We start from the raw sequence: 27005 nt of genomic DNA, 5'->3' as shown, positions 1-27005 counted from the left end.
CACAGGTTACGTAGGGGGGAGAGAGAGAGAGAGAGAGAGAGACACAGGTTACGTAGGGGGGAGAGAGAGAGACACAGGTTACGTAGGGGGGAGAGAGAGAGAGAGAGAGAGAGAGAGAGACAGACAGGTTACGTAGGGGGGAGAGAGAGAGAGAGACAGATAGGTTACGTAGGGGGGAGAGAGAGAGAGAGGTTACGTAGGGGGGAGGGACAGAGAGGTTACGTAGGGGAGAGAGAGAGAGAGAGAGAGACACAGGTTACGTAGGGGGGAGAGAGAGAGAGAGAGACACAGGTTACGTAGGGGGGAGAGAGAGAGAGAGAGACACAGGTTACGTAGGGGGGAGAGAGAGAGAGAGAGAGAGAGAGAGAGAGAGAGAGAGAGACACAGGTTACGTAGGGGGGAGAGAGAGAGAGAGACAGACAGGTTACGTAGGGGGGAGAGAGAGAGAGACAGACAGGTTACGTAGGGAGAAGAGAGAGAGAGAGACAGACAGGTTACGTAGGGAGAAGAGAGAGAGAGAGACAGACAGGTTACGTAGGGGGGAGAGAGAGAGAGAGAGAGACACAGGTTACGTAGGGGGGAGAGAGAGAGACACAGGTTACGTAGGGGGAGAGAGAGTGAGAGACAGGTTTCCGTAGGGGGGAGAGAGAGAGAGAGAGACAGACAGGTTACGTAGGGGGGAGAGAGAGAGAGAGAGACACAGGTTACGTAGGGGGGAGAGAGAGAGAGTGAGACACAGGTTACGTAGGGGGGAGAGAGAGTGAGAGACAGGTTTCCGGAGGGGGGAGAGAGAGAGAGAGAGACAGGTTTCCGTAGGGGGGAGAGAGAGAGAGAGAGAGAGAGACAGGTTTCCGTCGGGGGGAGAGAGAGAGACAGGTTTCCGTCGGGGGGAGAGAGAGAGACAGGTTTACGTAGGGGGGAGAGAGAGAGACAGGTTTCCGTAGGGGGAGAGAGAGAGACAGGTTTCCGTAGGGGGAGAGAGAGAGACAGGTTTCCGTAGGGGGGAGAAAGAGAGACAGGTTTACGTAGGGGGGAGAGAGAGAGACAGGTTTACGTAGGGGAGAGAGAGAGAGACAGGTTTACGTAGGGGGGAGAGAGAGACAGGTTTACGTAGGGGGGAGAGAGAGAGACAGGTTTACGAAGGGGAGAGAGAGAGACAGGTTTACGTAGGGGGGGAGAGAGAGACAGGTTTACGTAGGGGGGAGAGAGAGACAGGTTTACGTAGGGGGGAGAGAGAGACAGGTTTACGTAGAGGGGAGAGAGAGAGACAGGTTTACGAAGGGGAGAGAGAGAGACAGGTTTACGTAGGGGGAAGAGAGACAGGTTACATAGGGGGGAGAGAGACAGGTTACATAGGGGGGAGAGAGACAGGTTACATAGGGGGGAGAGAGACAGGTTACATAGGGGGGAGAGAGACAGGTTACATAGGGGGGAGAGAGACAGGTTACATAGGGGGGAGAGAGACAGGTTACAAAGGGGGGAGAGAGACAGGTTACAAAGGGGGGAGAGAGACAGGTTACAAAGGGGGGAGAGAGACAGGTTACATAGGGGGGAGAGAGACATGTTACATAGGGGGGAGAGAGAGACATGTTACATAGGGGGGAGAGAGACAGGTTACATAGGGGGGAGAGAGACAGGTTACATAGGGGGGAGAGAGACAGGTTACGTAGGGGGGAGAGAGACAGGTTACGTAGGGGGGAGAGAGACAGGTTACGTAGGGGGGAGAGAGAAACAGGTTACGTAGGGGGGAGAGAGAGAGAGAGAGGTTACGTAGAGGGGAGAGAGACAGGTTACATAGGGGGGAGAGAGACAGGTTACGTAGGGGGGAGAGAGAGACAAGGTACGTAGGGGGGGAAGAGAGAGAGAGAGAGGTTACGTAGAGGGGAGAGAGACAGGTTACATAGGGGGAAGAGAGACAGGTTACGTAGGGGAAGAGAGAGAGAAAGAGAGAGAGACAGGTTACGTAGGGTAGAGAGAGAGACAGGTTACGTAGGGGGGAGAGAGACTGGTTACATAGGGGGGAGAGAGACAGGTTACATAGGGGGGAGAGAGACAGGTTACATAGGGGGGAGAGAGACATGTTACATAGGGGGGAGAGAGACATGTTACATAGGGGTGAGAGAGAGAGAGAGACAGGTTACGTAGGGGAGAGAGAGAGAAAGAGAGAGAGACAGGTTACGTAGGGTAGAGAGAGAGACAGGTTACATAGGGGAGAGAGAGACAGCTTACATAGGGGGGAGAGAGACAGGTTACATAGGGGGGAGAGAGACAGGTTACATAGGGGGGAGAGAGACAGGTTACATAGGGGGGAGAGAGACAGGTTACATAGGGGGGAGAGAGACAGGTTACATAGGGGGGAGAGAGACATGTTACATAGGGGTGAGAGAGAGAGAGAGACAGGTTACGTAGGGGGAGAGAGAGAGAGAGACAGGTTACGTAGGGGGAGAGAGAGAGACAGGTTACGTAGGGGGGAGAGAGACAGGTTACATAGGGGGGAGAGAGACAGGTTACATAGGGGGGAGAGAGACAGGTTACATGGGGGGAGAGAGACAGGTTACGTAGGGGAGAGAGAGAGAGAGAGGTTACGTAAGGGGGAGAGAGAGAGAGGTTACGTAAGGGGGAGAGAGAGAGAGGAAGAGGTTACGTAGAGGGGAGAGAGACAGGTTACATAGGGGGGAGAGAGACATGTTACATAGGGGGGAGAGAGAGAGAGACAGGTTACGTAGAGGGGAGAGAGACAGGTTACATAGGGGGGAGAGCGAGAGAGACATGTTATGTAGGGGGAGAGAGAGACAGGTTACGTAGGGGGAGAGAGAGAGAAAGGTTACGTAGGGGGAGAGAGAGAGACAGGTTACGTAGGGGGGGAGAGACAGGTTACATAGGGGGGAGAGAGAGACATGTTACATAGGGGGGAGAGAGAGACAAGTTACATAGGGGGGAGAGAGAGAGAGCGAGAGGTTACGTAGAGGGGAGAGAGACAGGTTACATAGGGGGGAGAGAGAGACATGTTACATAGGGGGGAGAGAGACATGTTACATAGGGGGAGAGAGACATGTTACATAGGGGGGAGAGAGACAGGTTACATAGGGGGGAGAGAGACATGTTACATAGGGGGGAGAGAGACATGTTACATAGGGGGGGAGAGAGAGAGACAGGTTACATAGGGGGGGAGCGAGAGAGACATGTTACGTAGGGGGGAGAGAGAGAGAAAGGTTACATAGGGGGAGAGAGAGAGAGAGAGGTTACGTAAGGGGGAGAGAGAGAGGAAGAGGTTACGTAGAGGGGAGAGAGACAGGTTACATAGGGGGGAGAGAGACATGTTACATAGGGGGAAGAGAGAGAGACAGGTTACGTAGAGGGGGGGGGGACAGGTTACATAGGGGGGAGAGCGAGAGAGACATGTTATGTAGGGGGAGAGAGAGACAGGTTACGTAGGGGGAGAGAGAGAGAAAGGTTACGTAGGGAGAGAGAGACAAGTTACATAGGGGGGAGAGAGAGAGAGCGAGAGGTTACGTGGGGGAGAGAGAGACAAGTTACATAGGGGGGAGAGAGAGAGAGCGAGAGGTTACGTAGAGGGGAGAGACAGGTTACATAGGGGGGAGAGAGAGACATGTTACATAGGGGGGAGAGAGACATGTTACATAGGGGGGAGAGAGACATGTTACATAGGGGGGAGAGAGACATGTTACATAGGGGGGAGAGAGACATGTTACATAGGGGGGAGAGAGACATGTTACATAGGGGGGAGAGAGACATGTTACATAGGGGGGAGAGAGAGAGACAGGTTACATAGGGGGAGAGAGAGAGAGGTTATGTAGAGGGGAGAGAGACAGGTTACATAGGGGGGAGAGAGAGAGAAAGGTTACATAGGGAGAGAGAGAGAGACAGGTTACATAGGGGGAGAGAGAGAGACAGGTTACATAGGGGGAGAGAGAGAGACAGGTTACATAGGGGGGAGAGAGAGAGACAGGTTACATAGGGGGGAGAGAGACAGGTTACATAGGGGGGAGAGAGACAGGTTACATAGGGGGGAGAGAGACAGGTTACATAGGGGGGAGAGAGACAGGTTACATAGGGGGGAGAGAGACAGGTTACATAGGGGGGAGAGAGACAGGTTACATAGGGGGGAGAGAGACAGGTTACAAAGGGGGGAGAGAGACAGGTTACAAAGGGGGGAGAGAGACAGGTTACAAAGGGGGGAGAGAGACAGGTTACATAGGGGGGAGAGAGACATGTTACATAGGGGGGAGAGAGAGACAGACAGGTTACGTAGGGGGGAGAGAGAGAGAGAGACACAGGTTACGTAGGGGAGAGAGAGAGAGAGAGCGAGAGAGAGAGAGAGACAGACAGGTTACGTAGGGGAGAGAGAGAGAGAGAGCGAGAGAGAGAGAGGGAGAGAGACAGACAGGTTACGTAGGGGAGAGAGAGAGAGAGAGAGAGAGAGAGAGAGACACAGGTTACGTAGGGGGTAGAGAGAGAGAGCGAGAGACACAGGTTACGTAGGGGGGAGAGAGAGAGAGAGACACAGGTTACGTAGGGGGTAGAGAGAGAGAGACACAGGTTACGTAGGGGGGAGAGAGAGAGAGAGAGAGAGAGAGAGAGAGAGAGAGAGAGAGACAGACAGGTTACGTAGGGGGGAGAGAGAAAGAGAGACAGACAGGTTACGTAGGGGGGAGAGAGAGAGAGACACAGGTTACGTAGGGGGTAGAGAGAGAGAGACACAGGTTACGTAGGGGGGAGAGAGAGAGAGAGAGAGAGAGAGAGAGAGACAGGTTACGTAGGGGGGAGAGAGAGAGAGAGAGACACAGGTTACGTAGGGAGGAGAGAGAGAGAGACACAGGTTACGTAGGGGGGAGAGAGAGAGAGAGACAGACAGGTTACGTAGGGAGAAGAGAGAGAGAGAGGTTACGTAGGGGGGAGAGACAGAGAGGTTACGTAGGGGGGAGAGAGAGAGAGAGAGAGAGACACAGGTTACGTAGGGGGGAGAGAGAGAGAGAGAGACACAGGTTACGTAGGGAGAAGAGAGAGAGAGAGGTTACGTAGAGGGGAGAGAGACAGGTTACATAGGGGGGAGAGAGACAGGTTACGTAGGGGGGAGAGAGAGACAAGGTACGTAGGGGGGAGAGAGAGAGAGAGAGGTTACGTAGAGGGGAGAGAGACAGGTTACATAGGGGGAAGAGAGACAGGTTACGTAGGGGAGAGAGAGAGAGAAAGAGAGAGAGACAGGTTACGTAGGGTAGAGAGAGAGACAGGTTACGTAGGGGGGAGAGAGACTGCTTACATAGGGGGGAGAGAGACAGGTTACATAGGGGGGAGAGAGACAGGTTACATAGGGGGGAGAGAGACATGTTACATAGGGGTGAGAGAGAGAGAGAGACAGGTTACGTAGGGGAGAGAGAGAGAAAGAGAGAGAGACAGGTTACGTAGGGTAGAGAGAGAGACAGGTTACATAGGGGGGAGAGAGACAGGTTACATAGGGGGGAGAGAGACAGGTTACATAGGGGGGAGAGAGACAGGTTACATAGGGGGGAGAGAGACAGGTTACATAGGGGGGAGAGAGACAGGTTACATAGGGGGGAGAGAGACAGGTTACATAGGGGGGAGAGAGACATGTTACATAGGGGTGAGAGAGAGAGAGAGACAGGTTACGTAGGGGAAGAGAGAGAGAGAGACAGGTTACGTAGGGGGAGAGAGAGAGACAGGTTACGTAGGGGGGAGAGAGACAGGTTACATAGGGGGGAGAGAGACAGGTTACATGGGGGGAGAGAGACAGGTTACGTAGGGGGGAGAGAGAGAGAGAGGTTACGTAAGGGGGAGAGAGAGAGAGGTTACGTAAGGGGGAGAGAGAGAGAGGAAGAGGTTACGTAGAGGGGAGAGAGACAGGTTACATAGGGGGGAGAGAGACATGTTACATAGGGGGGAGAGCGAGAGACAGGTTACGTAGAGGGGAGAGAGACAGGTTACATAGGGGGGAGAGCGAGAGAGACATGTTATGTAGGGGGAGAGAGAGACAGGTTACGTAGGGGGAGAGAGAGAGAAAGGTTACGTAGGGGGAGAGAGAGAGACAGGTTACGTAGGGGGGGAGAGACAGGTTACATAGGGGGGAGAGAGAGACATGTTACATAGGGGGGAGAGAGAGACAAGTTACATAGGGGGGAGAGAGAGAGAGCGAGAGGTTACGTAGAGGGGAGAGAGACAGGTTACATAGGGGGGAGAGAGAGACATGTTACATAGGGGGGAGAGAGACATGTTACATAGGGGGAGAGAGACATGTTACATAGGGGGGAGAGAGACAGGTTACATAGGGGGGAGAGAGACATGTTACATAGGGGGGGAGAGAGAGAGACAGGTTACATAGGGGGGAGCGAGAGAGACATGTTACGTAGGGGGGAGAGAGAGAGAAAGGTTACATAGGGGGAGAGAGAGAGAGAGAGGTTACGTAAGGGGGAGAGAGAGAGGAAGAGGTTACGTAGAGGGGAGAGAGACAGGTTACATAGGGGGGAGAGAGACATGTTACATAGGGGGAAGAGAGAGAGACAGGTTACGTAGAGGGGGGGGGGACAGGTTACATAGGGGGGAGAGCGAGAGAGACATGTTATGTAGGGGGAGAGAGAGACAGGTTACGTAGGGGGAGAGAGAGAGAAAGGTTACGTAGGGAGAGAGAGACAAGTTACATAGGGGGGAGAGAGAGAGAGCGAGAGGTTACGTGGGGGAGAGAGAGACAAGTTACATAGGGGGGAGAGAGAGAGAGCGAGAGGTTACGTAGAGGGGAGAGAGACAGGTTACATAGGGGGGAGAGAGAGACATGTTACATAGGGGGGAGAGAGACATGTTACATAGGGGGGAGAGAGACATGTTACATAGGGGGGAGAGAGACATGTTACATAGGGGGGAGAGAGACATGTTACATAGGGGGGAGAGAGAGAGACAGGTTACATAGGGGGAGAGAGAGAGAGGTTATGTAGAGGGGAGAGAGACAGGTTACATAGGGGGGAGAGAGAGAGAAAGGTTACATAGGGAGAGAGAGAGAGACAGGTTACATAGGGGGAGAGAGAGAGACAGGTTACATAGGGGGAGAGAGAGAGACAGGTTACATAGGGGGGAGAGAGAGAGACAGGTTACATAGGGGGGAGAGAGACAGGTTACATAGGGGGGAGAGAGACAGGTTACATAGGGGGGAGAGAGACAGGTTACATAGGGGGGAGAGAGACAGGTTACATAGGGGGGAGAGAGACAGGTTACATAGGGGGGAGAGAGACAGGTTACATAGGGGGGAGAGAGACAGGTTACAAAGGGGGGAGAGAGACAGGTTACAAAGGGGGGAGAGAGACAGGTTACAAAGGGGGGAGAGAGACAGGTTACATAGGGGGGAGAGAGACATGTTACATAGGGGGGAGAGAGAGACAGACAGGTTACGTAGGGGGGAGAGAGAGAGAGAGACACAGGTTACGTAGGGGAGAGAGAGAGAGAGAGCGAGAGAGAGAGAGAGACAGACAGGTTACGTAGGGGAGAGAGAGAGAGAGAGCGAGAGAGAGAGAGGGAGAGAGACAGACAGGTTACGTAGGGGAGAGAGAGAGAGAGAGAGAGAGAGAGAGAGAGAGAGAGAGACACAGGTTACGTAGGGGGTAGAGAGAGAGAGCGAGAGACACAGGTTACGTAGGGGGGAGAGAGAGAGAGAGACACAGGTTACGTAGGGGGTAGAGAGAGAGAGACACAGGTTACGTAGGGGGGAGAGAGAGAGAGAGAGAGAGAGAGAGAGAGAGAGAGAGACAGACAGGTTACGTAGGGGGGAGAGAGAAAGAGAGACAGACAGGTTACGTAGGGGGGAGAGAGAGAGAGACACAGGTTACGTAGGGGGGAGAGAGAGAGAGACACAGGTTACGTAGGGGGGAGAGAGAGAGAGAGAGAGAGAGAGAGAGACAGGTTACGTAGGGGGGAGAGAGAGAGAGAGAGACACAGGTTACGTAGGGAGGAGAGAGAGAGAGACACAGGTTACGTAGGGGGGAGAGAGAGAGAGAGACAGACAGGTTACGTAGGGAGAAGAGAGAGAGAGAGGTTACGTAGGGGGGAGAGACAGAGAGGTTACGTAGGGGGGAGAGAGAGAGAGAGAGAGAGACACAGGTTACGTAGGGGGGAGAGAGAGAGAGAGAGACACAGGTTACGTAGGGAGAAGAGAGAGAGAGAGGTTACGTAGGGGGGAGAGACAGAGAGGTTACGTAGGGGGGAGAGAGAGAGAGAGAGACAAAGGTTACGTAGGGGGGAGAGAGAGAGAGAGAGAGAGAGACAGACAGGTTACGTAGGGGGGAGAGAGAGAGAGACAGACAGGTTACGTAGGGAGAAGAGAGAGAGAGACAGACAGGTTACGTAGGGGGGGAGAGAGAGAGAGAGACAGACAGGTTACGTAGGGGAGAGAGAGAGAGAGAGACAGACAGGTTACGTAGGGGGGAGAGAGAGAGAGAGACAGACAGGTTACGTAGGGGGGAGAGAGAGAGAGAGACAGACAGGTTACGTAGGGGGGAGAGAGAGACACAGGTTACGTAGGGGGGAGAGAGAGAGAGAGACACAGGTTACGTAGGGGGAGAGAGAGTGAGAGACAGGTTTCCGTAGGGGGGAGAGAGAGAGAGTGAGAGACAGGTTTCCGTAGGGGGGAGAGAGAGAGAGAGAGACAGACAGGTTACGTAGGGGAGAGAGAGAGAGAGAGCGAGAGAGAGAGAGGGAGAGAGACAGACAGGTTACGTAGGGGAGAGAGAGAGAGAGAGAGAGAGACACAGGTTACGTAGGGGAGAGAGAGAGAGAGAGAGAGAGAGAGAGACACAGGTTACGTAGGGGAGAGAGAGAGAGAGAGAGAGAGAGACAGACAGGTTACGTAGGGGAGAGAGAGAGAGAGAGCGAGAGAGAGAGAGACAGACAGGTTACGTAGGGGAGAGAGAGAGAGAGAGAGAGAGACACAGGTTACGTAGGGGGTAGAGAGAGAGAGCGAGAGACACAGGTTACGTAGGGGGGAGAGAGAGAGAGAGAGAGAGAGAGAGAGAGAGAGAGAGACAGACAGGTTACGTAGGGGGGAGAGAGAGAGAGAGACAGACAGGTTACGTAGGGGGGAGAGAGAGAGAGAGGTTACGTAGGGGGGAGGGACAGAGAGGTTACGTAGGGGGGAGAGAGAGAGAGAGACACAGGTTACGTAGGGGGGAGAGAGAGAGAGAGAGACACAGGTTACGTAGGGGGGAGAGAGAGAGAGACAGGTTACGTAGGGGAGAGAGAGAGAGAGACACAGGTTACGTAGGGGGGAGAGAGAGAGAGAGAGAGAGAGAGAGAGAGAGAGAGAGAGAGAGAGAGAGAGAGAGAGAGAGAGAGAGACAGGTTACGTAGGGGGGAGAGAGAGAGAGAGACAGACAGGTTACGTAGGGGGGAGAGAGAGAGAGACAGACAGGTTACGTAGGGAGAAGAGAGAGAGAGAGACAGACAGGTTACGTAGGGGGGAGAGAGAGAGAGAGAGACACAGGTTACGTAGGGGGGAGAGAGAGAGACACAGGTTACGTAGGGGGAGAGAGAGTGAGAGACAGGTTTCCGTAGGGGGGAGAGAGAGAGAGAGAGACAGACAGGTTACGTAGGGGGGAGAGAGAGAGAGAGAGAGACACAGGTTACGTAGGGGGGAGAGAGAGAGAGTGAGACACAGGTTACGTAGGGGGGAGAGAGAGTGAGAGACAGGTTTCCGTAGGGGGGAGAGAGAGAGAGAGACAGGTTTCCGTAGGGGGGAGAGAGAAAGAGAGAGACAGGTTTCCGTAGGGGGGAGAGAGAGAGAGAGAGAGAGAGAGAGAGAGAGAGACAGGTTTCCGTAGGGGGGAGAGAGAGAGACAGGTTTCCGTCGGGGGAGAGAGAGAGACAGGTTTACGTAGGGGGGAGAGAGAGACAGGTTTCCGTAGGGGGAGAGAGAGAGACAGGTTTCCGTAGGGGGGAGAAAGAGAGACAGGTTTACGTAGGGGGGAGAGAGAGAAACAGGTTTACGTAGGGGAGAGAGAGAGAGACAGGTTTACGTAGGGGGGAGAGAGAGACAGGTTTACGTAGGGGGGAGAGAGAGAGACAGGTTTACGAAGGGGAGAGAGAGAGACAGGTTTACGTAGGGGGGGAAAGAGAGACAGGTTTACGTAGGGGGGAGAGAGAGACAGGTTTACGTAGGGGGGAGAGAGAGAGACAGGTTTACGTAGGGGGGAGAGAGAGAGACAGGTTTACGAAGGGGAGAGAGAGAGACAGGTTTACGTAGGGGGGGAGAGACAGGTTACATAGGGGGGAGAGAGACAGGTTACATAGGGGGGAGAGAGACAGGTTACATAGGGGGGAGAGAGACAGGTTACATAGGGGGGAGAGAGACAGGTTACATAGGGGGGAGAGAGACAGGTTACATAGGGGGGAGAGAGACAGGTTACATAGGGGGGAGAGAGACAGGTTACAAAGGGGGGAGAGAGACAGGTTACAAAGGGGGGAGAGAGACAGGTTACAAAGGGGGGAGAGAGACAGGTTACATAGGGGGGAGAGAGACATGTTACATAGGGGGGAGAGAGAGACATGTTACATAGGGGGGAGAGAGACAGGTTACATAGGGGGGAGAGAGACAGGTTACATAGGGGGGAGAGAGACAGGTTACGTAGGGGGGAGAGAGACAGGTTACGTAGGGGGGAGAGAGAGACAGGTTACGTAGGGGGGAGAGAGAGAGAGAGAGGTTACGTAGAGGGGAGAGAGACAGGTTACATAGGGGGGAGAGAGACAGATTACGTAGGGGGGAGAGAGAGACAAGGTACGTAGGGGGGAGAGAGAGAGAGAGAGGTTACGTAGAGGGGAGAGAGACAGGTTACATAGGGGGAAGAGAGACAGGTTACGTAGGGGAGAGAGAGAGAGAAAGAGAGAGAGACAGGTTACGTAGGGTAGAGAGAGAGACAGGTTACGTAGGGGGGAGAGAGACAGGTTACATAGGGGGGAGAGAGACAGGTTACATAGGGGGGAGAGATACATGTTACATAGGGGGGAGAGAGACATGTTACATAGGGGTGAGAGAGAGAGAGAGACAGGTTACGTAGGGGAGAGAGAGAGAAAGAGAGAGAGACAGGTTACGTAGGGTAGAGAGAGAGACAGGTTACATAGGGGGGAGAGAGACAGGTTACATAGGGGGGAGAGAGACAGGTTACATAGGGGGGAGAGAGACAGGTTACATAGGGGGGAGAGAGACAGGTTACATAGGGGGGAGAGAGACAGGTTACATAGGGGGGAGAGAGACAGGTTACATAGGGGGGAGAGAGACAGGTTACATAGGGGGGAGAGAGACATGTTACATAGGGGTGAGAGAGAGAGAGAGACAGGTTACGTAGGGGGAGAGAGAGAGAGAGACAGGTTACGTAGGGGGAGAGAGAGAGACAGGTTACGTAGGGGGGAGAGAGACAGGTTACATAGGGGGGAGAGAGACAGGTTACATAGGGGGGAGAGAGACAGGTTACATGGGGGGAGAGAGAGAGAGAGGTTACGTAAGGGGGAGAGAGAGAGAGAGGTTACGTAAGGGGGAGAGAGAGAGAGGTTACGTAGGGGGAGAGAGAGAGAGGAAGAGGTTACGTAGAGGGGAGAGAGACAGGTTACATAGGGGGGAGAGAGACATGTTACATAGGGGGGAGAGAGAGAGAGACAGGTTACGTAGAGGGGAGAGAGACAGGTTACATAGGGGGGAGAGCGAGAGAGACATGTTATGTAGGGGGAGAGAGAGACAGGTTACGTAGGGGGAGAGAGAGAGAAAGGTTACGTAGGGGGAGAGAGAGAGACAGGTTACGTAGGGGGGAGAGACAGGTTACATAGGGGGGAGAGAGAGACATGTTACATAGGGGGGAGAGAGAGACAAGTTACATAGGGGGGAGAGAGAGAGAGCGAGAGGTTACGTAGAGGGGAGAGAGACAGGTTACATAGGGGGGAGAGAGAGACATGTTACATAGGGGGGAGAGAGACATGTTACATAGGGGGGAGAGAGAGACAAGTTACATAGGGGGGAGAGAGAGAGAGCGAGAGGTTACGTAGAGGGGAGAGAGACATGTTACATAGGGGGGAGAGAGACATGTTACATAGGGGGGAGAGAGACATGTTACATAGGGGGGAGAGAGACATGTTACATAGGGGGGAGAGAGACATGTTACATAGGGGGGAGAGAGACATGTTACATAGGGGAGAGAGAGAGAGACAGGTTACATAGGGGGAGAGAGAGAGAGGTTATGTAGAGGGGAGAGAGACAGGTTACATAGGGGGGAGAGAGAGAGAAAGGTTACATAGGGAGAGAGAGAGAGACAGGTTACATAGGGAGAGAGAGAGAGACAGGTTACATAGGGGGAGAGAGAGAGACAGGTTACATAGGGGGGAGAGAGAGAGACAGGTTACATAGGGGGGAGAGAGACAGGTTACATAGGGGGGAGAGAGACAGGTTACATAGGGGGGAGAGAGACAGGTTACATAGGGGGGAGAGAGACAGGTTACATAGGGGGGAGAGAGACAGGTTACATAGGGGGGAGAGAGACAGGTTACATAGGGGGGAGAGAGACAGGTTACATAGGGGGGAGAGAGACAGGTTACATAGGGGGGAGAGAGACAGGTTACATAGGGGGGAGAGAGACAGGTTACATAGGGGGGAGAGAGAGACAGGTTACATAGGGGGGAGAGAGAGACAGGTTACATAGGGGGGAGAGAGAGACAGGTTACATAGGGGGGAGAGAGAGACAGGTTACATAGGGGGGAGAGAGAGACAGGTTACATAGGGGGGAGAGAGAGACATGTTACATAGGGGGGAGAGAGACAGGTTACATAGGGGGGAGAGAGACAGGTTACGTAGGGGGAGAGAGAGAGACAGGTTACATAGGGGGGAGAGAGAGACAGGTTACATAGGGGGGAGAGAGAGACATGTTACATAGGGGGGAGAGAGACAGGTTACATAGGGGGGAGAGAGACAGGTTACATAGGGGGGAGAGAGACAGGTTACATAGGGGGGAGAGAGACAGGTTACGTAGGGGGGAGAGAGACAGGTTACGTAGGGGGGAGAGAGAGACAGGTTACGTAGGGGGGAGAGAGAGAGAGAGAGGTTACGTAGAGGGGAGAGAGACAGGTTACATAGGGGGGAGAGAGACAGATTACGTAGGGGGGAGAGAGAGACAAGGTACGTAGGGGGGAGAGAGAGAGAGAGAGGTTACGTAGAGGGGAGAGAGACAGGTTACATAGGGGGAAGAGAGACAGGTTACGTAGGGGAGAGAGAGAGAGAAAGAGAGAGAGACAGGTTACGTAGGGTAGAGAGAGAGACAGGTTACGTAGGGGGGAGAGAGACAGGTTACATAGGGGGGAGAGAGACAGGTTACATAGGGGGGAGAGATACATGTTACATAGGGGGGAGAGAGACATGTTACATAGGGGTGAGAGAGAGAGAGAGACAGGTTACGTAGGGGAGAGAGTGAAAGAGAGAGAGACAGGTTACGTAGGGTAGAGAGAGAGACAGGTTACATAGGGGGGAGAGAGACAGGTTACATAGGGGGGAGAGAGACAGGTTACATAGGGGGGAGAGAGACAGGTTACATAGGGGGGAGAGAGACAGGTTACATAGGGGGGAGAGAGACAGGTTACATAGGGGGGAGAGAGACAGGTTACATAGGGGGGAGAGAGACAGGTTACATAGGGGGGAGAGAGACAGGTTACATAGGGGGGAGAGAGACAGGTTACGTAGGGGGGAGAGAGACAGGTTACGTAGGGGGGAGAGAGAGACAGGTTACATAGGGGGGAGAGAGACAGGTTACATAGGGGGGAGAGAGACATGTTACATAGGGGTGAGAGAGAGAGAGAGACAGGTTACGTAGGGGGAGAGAGAGAGAGAGACAGGTTACGTAGGGGGAGAGAGAGAGACAGGTTACGTAGGGGGGAGAGAGACAGGTTACATAGGGGGGAGAGAGACAGGTTACATAGGGGGGAGAGAGACAGGTTACATGGGGGGAGAGAGACAGGTTACGTAGGGGGGAGAGAGAGAGAGAGGTTACGTAAGGGGGAGAGAGAGAGAGGTTACGTAAGGGGGAGAGAGAGAGAGGAAGAGGTTACGTAGAGGGGAGAGAGACAGGTTACATAGGGGGGAGAGAGACATGTTACATAGGGGGGAGAGAGAGAGAGACAGGTTACGTAGAGGGGAGAGAGACAGGTTACATAGGGGGGAGAGCGAGAGAGACATGTTATGTAGGGGGAGAGAGAGACAGGTTACGTAGGGGGAGAGAGAGAGAAAGGTTACGTAGGGGGAGAGAGAGAGACAGGTTACGTAGGGGGGAGAGACAGGTTACATAGGGGGGAGAGAGAGACATGTTACATAGGGGGGAGAGAGAGACAAGTTACATAGGGGGGAGAGAGAGAGAGCGAGAGGTTACGTAGAGGGGAGAGAGACAGGTTACATAGGGGGGAGAGAGAGACATGTTACATAGGGGGGAGAGAGACATGTTACATAGGGGGGAGAGAGAGACAAGTTACATAGGGGGGAGAGAGAGAGAGCGAGAGGTTACGTAGAGGGGAGAGAGACAGGTTACATAGGGGGGAGAGAGACATGTTACATAGGGGGGAGAGAGACATGTTACATAGGGGGGAGAGAGACATGTTACATAGGGGGGAGAGAGACATGTTACATAGGGGGGAGAGAGACATGTTACATAGGGGAGAGAGAGAGAGACAGGTTACATAGGGGGAGAGAGAGAGAGGTTATGTAGAGGGGAGAGAGACAGGTTACATAGGGGGGAGAGAGAGAGAAAGGTTACATAGGGAGAGAGAGAGAGACAGGTTACATAGGGAGAGAGAGAGAGACAGGTTACATAGGGGGAGAGAGAGAGACAGGTTACATAGGGGGGAGAGAGAGAGACAGGTTACATAGGGGGGAGAGAGACAGGTTACATAGGGGGGAGAGAGACAGGTTACATAGGGGGGAGAGAGACAGGTTACATAGGGGGGAGAGAGACAGGTTACATAGGGGGGAGAGAGACAGGTTACATAGGGGGGAGAGAGACAGGTTACATAGGGGGGAGAGAGACAGGTTACATAGGGGGGAGAGAGACAGGTTACATAGGGGGGAGAGACAGGTTACATAGGGGGGAGAGAGACAGGTTACATAGGGGGGAGAGAGACAGGTTACATAGGGGGGAGAGAGAGACAGGTTACATAGGGGGGAGAGAGAGACAGGTTACATAGGGGGGAGAGAGAGACAGGTTACATAGGGGGGAGAGAGAGACAGGTTACATAGGGGGGAGAGAGAGACATGTTACATAGGGGGGAGAGAGACAGGTTACATAGGGGGGAGAGAGACAGGTTACGTAGGGGGAGAGAGAGAGAAAGGTTACGTAGGGAGAGAGAGAGACAGGTTACGTAGGGGGGGAGAGACAGGTTACATAGGGGGGAGAGAGAGACAAGTTACATAGGGGGGAGAGAGAGAGAGCGAGAGGTTACGTAGAGGGGAGAGAGACAGGTTACATAGGGGGGAGAGAGAGACATGTTACATAGGGGGGAGAGAGACATGTTACATAGGGGGGAGAGAGACATGTTACATAGGGGGGAGAGAGACATGTTACATAGGGGAGAGAGAGAGAGACAGGTTACATAGGGGGAGAGAGAGAGAGGTTATGTAGAGGGGAGAGAGAGAGAGGTTATGTAGAGGGGAGAGAGACAGGTTACATAGGGGGGAGAGAGAGAGAAAGGTTACATAGGGAGAGAGAGAGAGACAGGTTACATAGGGGGAGAGAGAGAGACAGGTTACATAGGGGGGAGAGAGAGAGAGCGAGAGGTTACGTAGAGGGGAGAGAGAGAGAGCGAGAGGTTACGTAGAGGGGAGAGAGACAGGTTACATAGGGGGGAGAGAGAGACAGGTTACATAGGGGGGAGAGAGAGACAGGTTACATAGGGGGGAGAGAGAGACATGTTACATAGGGGGGAGAGAGACATGTTACATAGGGGGGAGAGAGACATGTTACATAGGGGGGAGAGAGACATGTTACATAGGGGAGAGAGAGAGAGACAGGTTACATAGGGGGAGAGAGAGAGAGGTTATGTAGAGGGGAGAGAGAGAGAGGTTATGTAGAGGGGAGAGAGACAGGTTACGTAGGGGGGAGAGAGAGAGAAAGGTTACATAGGGAGAGAGAGAGAGACAGGTTACATAGGGGGAGAGAGAGAGACAGGTTACATAGGGGGGAGAGAGAGAGACAGGTTATATAGGGGGGAGAGAGACAGGTTACATAGGGGGGAGAGAGACAGGTTACATAGGGGGGAGAGAGACAGGTTACATAGGGGGGAGAGAGACAGGTTACATAGGGGGGAGAGAGACAGGTTACATAGGGGGGAGAGAGACAGGTTACATAGGGGGGAGAGAGACAGGTTACATAGGGGGGAGAGAGACAGGTTACATAGGGGGGAGAGAGACAGGTTACATAGGGGGGAGAGAGACAGGTTACATAGGGGGGAGAGAGACAGGTTACATAGGGGGGAGAGAGACAGGTTACATAGGGGGGAGAGAGACAGGTTACATAGGGGGGAGAGAGACAGGTTACATAGGGGGGAGAGAGAGACAGGTTACATAGGGGGGAGAGAGAGACAGGTTACATAGGGGGGAGAGAGAGACAGGTTACATAGGGGGGAGAGAGAGACAGGTTACATAGGGGGGAGAGAGAGACAGGTTACATAGGGGGGAGAGAGAGACAGGTTACATAGGGGGGAGAGAGAGACAGGTTACATAGGGGGGAGAGAGAGACAGGTTACATAGGGGGGAGAGAGAGACAGGTTACATAGGGGGGAGAGAGACAGGTTACATAGGGGGGAGAGAGAGACAGGTTACATAGGGGGGAGAGAGACAGGTTACATCGGGGGGAGAGAGACAGGTTACATAGGGGGGAGAGAGACAGGTTACATAGGGGGGAGAGAGACAGGTTACATAGGGGGGAGAGAGACAGGTTACATAGGGGGGAGAGAGACAGGTTACATAGGGGGGAGAGAGACAGGTTACATAGGGGGGAGAGAGACAGGTTACATAGGGGAGAGAGAGACATGTTACATAGGGGAGAGAGAGACATGTTACATAGGGGGGAGAGAGAGACATGTTACATAGGGGGGAGAGAGAGACAGGTTACGTAGGGGGGAGAGAGAGACAGGTTACGTAGGGGGGAGAGAGGTTACGTAGAGGGGAGAGAGACAGGTTACATAGGGGGAAGAGAGACAGGTTACGTAGGGGAGAGAGAGAGAGAAAGAGAGAGAGACAGGTTACGTAGGGTAGATTGAGAGACAGGTTACTTAGGGAGGAGAGAGAGAGAGGGAGACAGGTTACGTAGGGTGGAGCTAGAGACAGGTTACGTAGGGTGGAGAGAGACAGGTTACGTAGGGGAGAGAGAGAGAGAGGTTACGTAGGGGAGAGAGAGAGAGGTTACGTAGGGTGGGAGAGAGAGAGAGACAGGTTACGTAAGGGGGAGAGAGAGAGAGACAGGTGACGTAAGGGGGAGAGAGAGAGAGGGAGAGGTTACGTAGAGGGGAGAGAGACAGGTTACATAGGGGGGAGAGCGAGAGAGACAGGTTACGTAGGGGGGGAGAGAGACAGGTTACATAGGGGGGAGAGAGAGACAGGTTACATAGGGGGGAGAGAGAGACAGGTTACATAGGGGGGAGAGAGAGACAGGTTACATAGGGGGGAGAGAGAGACAGGTTACATAGGGGAGAGAGAGAGAGAGAGGTTACATAGGGGAGAGAGAGAGAGAGAGGTTAGGTAGGGGGAGAGAGAGAGAGAGAGGTTACGTAGGGGGAGAGAGAGAGAGAGACAGGTTACGTAGGGGAGAGAGAGAGAGAGAGAGAGGTTACTTAGGGGGGAGAGAGAGAGAGAGACAGGTTACGTAGGGGGGAGAGAGACAGGTTACATAGGGGGGAGAGAGACAGGTTACGTAAGGGGGAGAGAGAGAGAGACAGGTTACGTAAGGGGGAGAGAGAGAGGGAGAGGTTACGTAGAGGGGAGAGAGACAGGTTACATAGGGGGGAGAGCGAGAGAGACAGGTTACGTAGGGGGAGAGAGAGAGACAGGTTACATAGGGGGGAGAGAGAGACAGGTTACATAGGGGGGAGAGAGAGACAGGTTACATAGGGGGGAGAGAGAGACAGGTTACATAGGGGGGAGAGAGAGACAGGTTACATAGGGGGGAGAGAGAGACAGGTTACATAGGGGGGAGAGAGAGACAGGTTACATAGGGGTGAGAGAGAGACAGGTTACATAGGGGGGAGAGAGAGACAGGTTACATAGGGGTGAGAGAGAGACAGGTTACATAGGGGGGAGAGAGAGACAGGTTACATAGGGGAGAGAGAGAGACAGGTTACATAGGGGGGAGAGAGAGACATGTTACATAGGGGGGAGAGAGAGACATGTTACATAGGGGGGAGAGAGACATGTTACATAGGGGTGAGAGAGAGACATGTTACATAGGGGAGAGAGAGACATGTTACATAGGGGAGAGAGAGACATGTTACATAGGGGGGAGAGAGACAGGTTACATAGGGGGGAGAGAGAGACAGGTTACATAGGGGGGAGAGAGAGACAGGTTACATAGGGGGGAGAGAGAGACAGGTTACATAGGGGGGAGAGAGAGACAGGTTACATAGGGGGGAGAGAGAGACAGGTTACATAGGGGGGAGAGAGAGACAGGTTACATAGGGGGGAGAGAGAGACAGGTTACATAGGGGGGAGAGAGAGACAGGTTACATAGGGGGGAGAGAGAGACAGGTTACATAGGGGGGAGAGAGAGACAGGTTACATAGGGGGGAGAGAGAGACAGGTTACATAGGGGGGAGAGAGAGACAGGTTACATAGGGGGGAGAGAGAGACAGGTTACATAGGGGGGAGAGAGAGACAGGTTACATGGGGGGAGAGAGAAACAGGTTACATAGGGGGGAGAGAGAAACAGGTTACGTAGGGGGGAGAGAGAGACAGGTTACGTAGGGGGGAGAGAGAGACAGGTTACGTAGGGGAGAGAGAGACAGGTTACGTAGGGGTGAGAGAGAGAGAGGTTACGTAAGGGGGAGAGAGAGAGGGAGAGGTTACGTAGAGGGTAGAGAGACAGGTTACGTAGGGGGAGAGAGAGACAGGTTACGTAGGGGGGAGAGAGAGACTGGTTACGTAGGGGGGGAGAGAGAGAGATAGAGAGAGAGCGATTACGTAAGGGGGAGAGAGAGAGACAGGTTACATAGGGGGGAGAGAGACAGGTTACATAGGGGGGAGAGAGACAGGTTACATAGGGGGGAGAGAGACAGGTTACATAGGGGGGAGAGAGACAGGTTACATAGGGGGGAGAGAGACAGGTTACATAGGGGGGAGAGAGACAGGTTACATAGGGGGGAGAGAGAGACAGGTTACATAGGGGGGAGAGAGAGACAGGTTACATAGGGGGGAGAGAGAGACAGGTTACATAGGGGGGAGAGAGAGACAGGTTACATAGGGGGGAGAGAGAGACAGGTTACATAGGGGGGAGAGAGAGACAGGTTACATAGGGGGGAGAGAGAGACAGGTTACATAGGGGGGAGAGAGAGACAGGTTACATAGGGGGGAGAGAGACAGGTTACGTAGGGTGGAGAGAGACAGGTTACGTAGGGGAGAGAGAGAGAGGTTACGTAGGGGGAGAGAGAGGTTACGTAGGGTGGGAGAGAGAGAGAGACAGGTTACGTAGGGGGGAGAGAGACAGGTTACATAGGGGGGAGAGAGACAGGTTACGTAAGGGGGAGAGAGACAGGTTACATAGGGGGGAGAGAGACAGGTTACATAGAGGGGAGAGAGACAGGTTACATAGGGGGGAGAGAGACAGGTTACATAGGGGGGAGAGAGACAGGTTACATAGGGGGGAGAGAGACAGGTTACATAGGGGGGAGAGAGACAGGTTACATAGGGGGGAGAGAGACAGGTTACATAGGGGAGAGAGAGAGACAGGTTACATAGGGGGGAGAGAGAGACAGGTTACATAGGGGTGAGAGAGAGACAGGTTACATAGGGGGGAGAGAGAAACAGGTTACATAGGGGGGAGAGAGAGACAGGTTACATAGGGGGGAGAGAGAGACAGGTTACGTAGGGGGGAGAGAGAGACAGGTTACGTAGGGGGGAGAGAGAGAGAGGTTACGTAGGGGGGAGAGAGAGAGAGGTTACGTAAGGGGGAGAGAGAGAGGGAGAGGTTACGTAGAGGGGAGAGAGACAGGTTACATAGGGGGAGAGAGAGACAGGTTACGTAGGGGGGAGAGAGAGAGAGACAGGTTACGTAGGGGGGAGAGAGAGACAGGTTACGTAGGGGGGGAGAGAGAGAGATAGAGAGAGAGCGATTACGTAAGGGGGAGAGAGAGAGAGGGAGAGGTTACGTAGAGGGGAGATAGACAGGTTACATAGCGGGAAGAGATCGACAGGATACGTAGGGGGGAGAGAGAGAGAGAGAGACAGGTTGCATAGTGGGGAGAGCGAGAGAGACAGGTTACATAGGGGGGGAGAGAGAGAGAGAGACAGGTTACGTAGGGGGGAGAGAGAGAGAGAGAGACAGGTTACGTAGGGGGAAGAAAAAGAGAGAAAGAGAGAGACAGGTTACGTAGGGGGAGAGAGAGAAAGGTTACGTAGAGGGGAGAGAGACAGGTTACGTAGGGGGAAGAGAGAGAGAGAGAAAGGTTACGTAGAGGGAAGAGAGACAGGTTACGTAGGGGGGAGAGAGAGAGAGAGAGAGAGAGAGAGAGAGAGAGAGAGAGACAGTTTGCATAGTGGGGAGAGCGAGAGAGACAGGTTACATAGGGGGGAGAGAGAGAGAGAGACAGGTTACGTAGGGGGGAGAGAGAGAGAGAGAGACAGGTTACGTAGGGGGAAGAGAGAGAGAGAGAGAGAGACAGGTTACGTAGGGGGAGAGAGAGAAAGGTTACGTAGAGGGGAGAGAGACAGGTTACGTAGGGGGAAGAGAGAGAGAGAGAAAGGTTACGTAGAGGGAAGAGAGACAGGTTACGTAGGGGGGAGAAAGAGAGAGAGAGAGAGAGAGAGAGAGAGAGAGAGAGACAGTTTGCATAGTGGGGAGAGCGAGAGAGACAGGTTACGTAGGGGGGAGAGAGAGAGAGACAGGTTACGTAGGGGGGAGAGAGAGAGACAGGTTACGTAGGGGGGAGAGAGAGAGAGACAGGTTACGTAGGGGGGAAAGAGAGAGAGAGAGAGAGACAGGTTACGTAGGGGGGGAGAGAGAGAGAGAGACAGGTTACATGGGGAAGGAGAGAGAGACAGGTTACGTAGGAGGAAGAGAGAGAGAGAGAAAGGTTACGTAGGGGGGAGAGAGAGCGAGCGAGAGCGAGAGGTTATGTAGGAGAGACAGATTATGTAGGGGAGAGAGAGAGACAGGTTATGTAGGGGGAGAGAGAGACAGGTTATGTATGGGGAGAGAGAGACAGGTTATGTAGGGGGAGAGAGAGACAGGTTATGTAGGGGGAGAGAGAGACTTCATATTATCTCCCAGAGATTACTAGTCTACCTCCTTCTCCACACCTACCCCGCGCACTCAAAACCCACCCTGCGCACTCAAAACCCACCCCGCGCACTCACCCTGTCAGGGGCTTTATAGCCGTATCTGTAGCTAGACTTCTAATCTTAACGATCCTTCTCGCTCGATCCCCCTCTCCGTCTTTCTCCATCTCTCTCACCGTCTCCAAGGCCGGGGCTGCTTCTCTCTCTCTCTCTCCTATGCACCTCTCGCTGCCTCTCTCCGTGTAAAAGCATGTCGAGCGGTGCAATTAGCAACACACACTCCATTAATAAGGCTTAATACACGTGGCAGAAAGACTCAACGCTACATTAACTCTTCTGACTTTAACGCTGCTGTTTTATTCCCTTCTTCATTGGGCCTGATGGAGCGAAGCTGCCCTGCGCCGCCACACCCAAGTCACATGGCGAAGGATAGATGAAAGGAGATAGAGAGAGAGCGAGCGAAACGGCCACAGAGATGGAGGGAGAAAGAGATGAATAGAGCGAGAGATGAGAGATGGAGAGAGCTAGACGGAGGAACAACAACAGGGCTCTTAAAATGGTCTTTTTCATGGTACATAGTAAAACGGTGGTTAATGTATTGTAGCGCAAAGCGATGCGGTTTATGAATGACACACTGTGTGTGTTTCTGAAGACTAGAGGCCATGCAGTACAAAGACATAGCACAGCTTCAGTGTGAGGACTCAGAGCAACGCTACTGGAGAATCACTGGTAAACCCCTAGTGACTGGTTGATAAGTGCGGATTAACATTTTGTCCACTATCTCCCTGGTCGTGTCTACTACCACAGAGAAGTCAAGCAAGCATTTTATTAGGTGACTTTACGGCCTGTACCAAATCAAATCTAATTTTATTGGTCGCATACACATATTTAGCAGATGTTATTGCGGATGTAGCGAAATGCTTGTGTTCCTAGCTCCAACACCACTACTAAACTAGTTGTAGTCGACAAGCAGCTTCTTCAGGTTCTTCTAACAGTGTTTTCCACCACCACTAACCTTGTTGTAGTCGACGTGCAGTTTCTCCTGCTCACTCTCAAGCTTGTCTTTCAGGTTCTTCTGCTCAGAGATATTGTCCTGGATCTGAATCATCCTCATGTTCCTCTCTGCATAGCAATAAGGACACCAATCAATAATCCACCATCACAATCTACACACATCAATAGGACCGATCCCAATCTATCTCCATCTATACACAGGAAAAGGCAGACGAGAAACACGGTGTGCCAATCTGATGGGAGATAGCTGGGGGTGGGGGATGTTGTTCTGGTGGGAGATAGCTGGGGGTGGGGGATGTTGTTCTGGTGGGAGATAGCTGGGGGTGGGGGATGTTGTTCTGGTGGGAGATAGCTGGGGGTGGGGGATGTTGTTCTGATGGGAGATAGCTGGGGCTGGGGGGTGTTGGTCTGATGGGCGATAGCTGGGGGGTGTTGTTCTGATGGGCGATAGCTGGAGGGTGTTGGTCTGATGGGCGATAGCTGGGGGGTGTTGTTCTGATGGGCGATAGCTGGGGGGGGGGGGTGTTGTTCTGATGGGCGATAGCTGGGGGTGGGGGATGTTGTTCTGATGGGAGATAGCTGGGCTGGGGGATGTTGTTCTGATGGGAGATAGCTGGGGGGTGTTGTTCTGATGGGCGATAGCTGGGGGGGGGGGGGTGTTGTTCTGATGGGCGATAGCTGGGGCTGGGGGATGTTGGTCTGATGGTCGATAGCTGGGGGATGTTGTTCTGATGGGAGATAGCTGGAGGGTGTTGTTCTGATGGGAGATAGCTGGAGGGTGTTGTTCTGATGGGAGATAGCTGGAGGGTGTTGTTCTGATGGTATTGGGCGGCTCTCCTTTATTTTTAAGTTTTTTACTCCGCTAGACAGCACCTCGCCTAAATAGGTGTGCGTTTCTTTTTCTTCTAGATTGTTCTGATGGGAGATAGCTGGGGGGGTGGGGGATGTTGTTCAAGGTTACACACGTTTGACTGTACATGTATACCCACACTCGCAAACACACACACACAAAAACGGTCGAGCAAACACATATCTGGCAATGGCATCATCATTCATTTTGGGGGTCTTTATCCAAGGCTACATGCTGAGAACCTATAGAACTCTGGCACATCTGTCTTTATTCTGGAAGCATCTGTCTTTAGTAACAACATTGACTAGAATAGTGTATTAGGTTGGTAATGTAAGTCTATGTAGCCATCAGTACAGATGGTTTTTGTTTCCGTACTCACCCAGGTAATAGTTGACGAAGTCTGCAGTGAGGGCGGGCTGCTTGTGTTTCCTGCGTCCGTCCACACTTGCGCTGATGTCTGACGTGTCTACAGGGAAGATGTCCGTGCTGAAGAAGAAAATGAGATTTGAACCGACAACCCTCTGCTTCCTGGTCCACCTCTCTGACCTCAAAGCCCCTCTCTGACAATGGGAAAAAGTTGCAGCTCTCGCACATCCAGTTGATTTTTTTTTTTATATTGGATTATTATTATTATTTTTTAAGTATGGAGCGTGAATTCTACATTTGGGCTGCACCTCAATTCTTGGTTGCCTGAACACTGTCTTTTTCCTACAGACATTAACTCCTACCTGATGCCCATGAGCTCGGCCTTCCTCATGAGCTTCCTGATGGCGGAGGCGCTGGAGGTCAGGGGTCGTGGAAGCTTCTCCCGGGGGACCCAGGCCTGGGGCCGCGTGTTACGGGACAGCTCTGCCCTGGCCCGGTACTGCTGCAGCCGGGTGGTGATACGGGCCTGCCAGGGGTTCAACACAACACAAAGAAACACACACTTCATTATCTAATGACAGCCTAGGTGTGTCCCAAATGGCACCCTATCCTATATATGGGCCCTGGTCAAAAGTAGTGCATTATATAGGGAATAGGATCCCATTTGGGATGCAGACAGTACAACTTACAACCTCTCCAGGTTGTTTCTGCTGTGTTCTCCAACTCACTTGTTAACATAAAAAAGTCAATCAGTTGAAGACTGAATCTTGCATATAGAACAATTAACTATGAAGGAAACACTGACAAGCATTTCAATTCATGTTCAAAGACAACATTCTGCAGCCCTAACAGGGGCAAGCCAGTGTGAGTCTGAGCCAGTCTTGACCTCTCACCTGTGCCTCAGGGGCCAGCTGCTTCTCTTTGTCCTGTAGAGACGCCTTGCAGTAGGACTGGAGTGCCAGGTAGTTCTTCCTCTTCCACTTCCTGTCATAGCGGTCTGCATGCTGCTTACAATACGCAAAGAAGGGATCGGCTATGTCCTGGGGAAACAGACGTACACACACACACACACACACACAGGTGTTCAAAACCTGACCGACCACAGGTGAACATCGCTTCTTGTGCACTGTGTATGGCATGTCTTTCAGCTCTCTTCAGTCAAGAGATCTGTTTTCCTGTGTAAAATAGTCACTTACAGCACATTCGGACCACTTGAAATGATCCACATTTTGTTATGTTACAGCCTTATTCTAAAATGGATTAAATAGTTTCCCCCCCCTCATCAATCTACACATAATACCTCATAATTATTTTTTTTTTGTAAATGTATAATTCTATTTTTTTTACTGAAATATCACAATTACATAAGTATTCAGACCCTTTACTCAGTACTTTGTTGTAACACCTTTGGCAGCGATTACAGCCTCAAGTCTTCCTGGGTATGACGCTGCAAGCTTGGCACACGTATATTTGGGGAGTTTCTCTCATTCTTCTCTGCAGATCCTCTCAAGCTTTGTCAGGTTGGATGGGGAGTGTCGCTGCACAGCTATTTTCAGGTCTCTCCAGAGATGTTTGATCGGGTTCAAGTCTGGGCCCTGGCTGGGCCACTCAAAGACATTCAGAGACTTGTCCCGAAGACAATCCTGTGTTGTCTTGGCTGTGTGCTTAGGGTCGCTGTCCTGTTGGAAGGTGAAACCTTCGTCCCAGTCTGAGGTCCTGAGTGCTCTGGAGCAGGTTTTCATCAAGGAACTCTCTGTACTTTACTCTGTTCATCTTTCTCCGATCCTGATTAGTTTCCCAGTCTCTGCCGCTGAAAAACATCCCCACAGCATGATGTTGCCACCACCATGCTTCACCGTAGGGATGGGGCCAGTTTTCCTCCAGATGTGACGCTTGGAATTCAGGCCAAAGAGTTCGATCTTGGTTTCATCAGACCAGAGAATCTTGTTTCTCATGGTCTGAGAGTCTTTAGGTGCCTTATGGCAAACTCCAAGCGGGCTGTCATGTGAGTGGCTTCCGTCTGGCCACTCTACCATAAAGGCTTGATTGGTGTAGTGCTGCAGAGATGGTTGTCCTTCTGGAAGGTTCTCCCATCTCCACAGAGGAACTCTGGAACTCTGTCCGAGTGACCATTGGGTTCGAAGTCTCCTCCCGGACCAAGGCCCTTCTCCCCCGATTGCTCAGTTTGGCTGGGCGGTTAGCTCTAGGAAGCTGTTGGTTGGTGCTTACAAACTTCTTCCATTTAAAAATGGAGACAACTGTGTTCCTGGGGACCTTCATTGCTGCAAACATTTGGACTCCACAGGTGGACAGGTGCACAGGTGGACTCCAATCAAGTTGTAGAAACATCTCAAGGATGATCAATGGAAACATGATCCACCTGAGCTCTTTTTCGAGTCTCATAGCAAAGGGTCTAAATACTTATGTAAATAAGGTATGTTTTTTATTTTTAATAAATTTGCAAATATTTCTAAAAGCTGTTTTCTCTTTGTCATTATGGGGTATTGTGTGTAGATTGATGAGGATTATTTTTATTTGATCAATTTTAGAATAAGGCTGTAACGTAACAAAATGTGGAAGGGAAGGGGTCTGAATACTTTCCGAATGGACTGTATGTAATTCCAAATAATAATTGTTTCATTGTTATGCGAGAAACATAACATCCATTTAGTGCTCTCATAGAGTGATGAACTGTGCTCAATGCTGAAGTAGAGTACATCTTATTCCTAGAACTGAGTTCAGCGAGGGTGATTTTTCTCAGAATTGGTCTTCCAAATTCCAGGTAAGAAAAGAGCGAAGAACAATGAAAGCCTCTACTTCTTAATTATTTTCCATATCCACAACAGCCATACAGCTCACCTACAAGGTCCTACGACCTTTTCTTTCCCCCTCCCCCTCCTCAGTCAGGGAGAAAAAAAACACTCAAACTCCACCGTTTTTCCCCCCAGACAGGCAGGCAGCCCCTGGCTCCCCTAGAATCGTTTAGGCTTAAGGTGTTTTGGCAGATTTTATCAGAGGCTTCACCTGTTGATAGGGGCCCTTTGCCACAGCTCAATGGATTAAGTGGATAGCGGTGAGTAGGCACTTTCTGGGCCGGGTTTATCAGTACGCCGGCCGCCTTTGTGCCGCAGAAATAAGTGGCGCGAGGTGCATACATCAGCTGCACTGCAGACGGATCCTGAATACCAGCTATAACCAGATCCTTAGAGTGTCATCATTATACAGCCTTCCATGTTTTATTACATTCTCAATATAAGA

General features: G+C 52.2%; 1 protein-coding gene across 4 annotated transcripts in view; it reads right to left on the bottom strand.

Moving 5' to 3' along the window:
- Nucleotides 1-27005, bottom strand: part of LOC129831005 (PHD finger protein 14-like) — a 141835-nt gene that overhangs the window by 95198 nt on the left and 19632 nt on the right. For 3 of the 4 annotated variants that reach the window (XM_055893962.1, XM_055893964.1, XM_055893965.1), the window contains exons 9-12: nt 24642-24787; nt 24110-24286; nt 23761-23867; nt 22533-22639 (exon numbers count right to left, since the gene is read on the bottom strand). In XM_055893962.1, the coding sequence (XP_055749937.1) occupies nt 22533-22639; nt 23761-23867; nt 24110-24286; nt 24642-24787 (537 nt within the window). Of the gene's footprint in view, nt 1-22532; nt 22640-23760; nt 23868-24109; nt 24287-24640; nt 24788-27005 lie in introns of all 4 variants that reach the window. The other variant, XM_055893963.1, reaches the window with a different exon arrangement.

Source organism: Salvelinus fontinalis, chromosome 32, assembly GCF_029448725.1.
Source record: "Salvelinus fontinalis isolate EN_2023a chromosome 32, ASM2944872v1, whole genome shotgun sequence".
Lineage (NCBI taxonomy): Eukaryota > Metazoa > Chordata > Actinopteri > Salmoniformes > Salmonidae > Salvelinus > Salvelinus fontinalis.
This window is presented reverse-complemented; position numbering and strand designations above follow the sequence as displayed.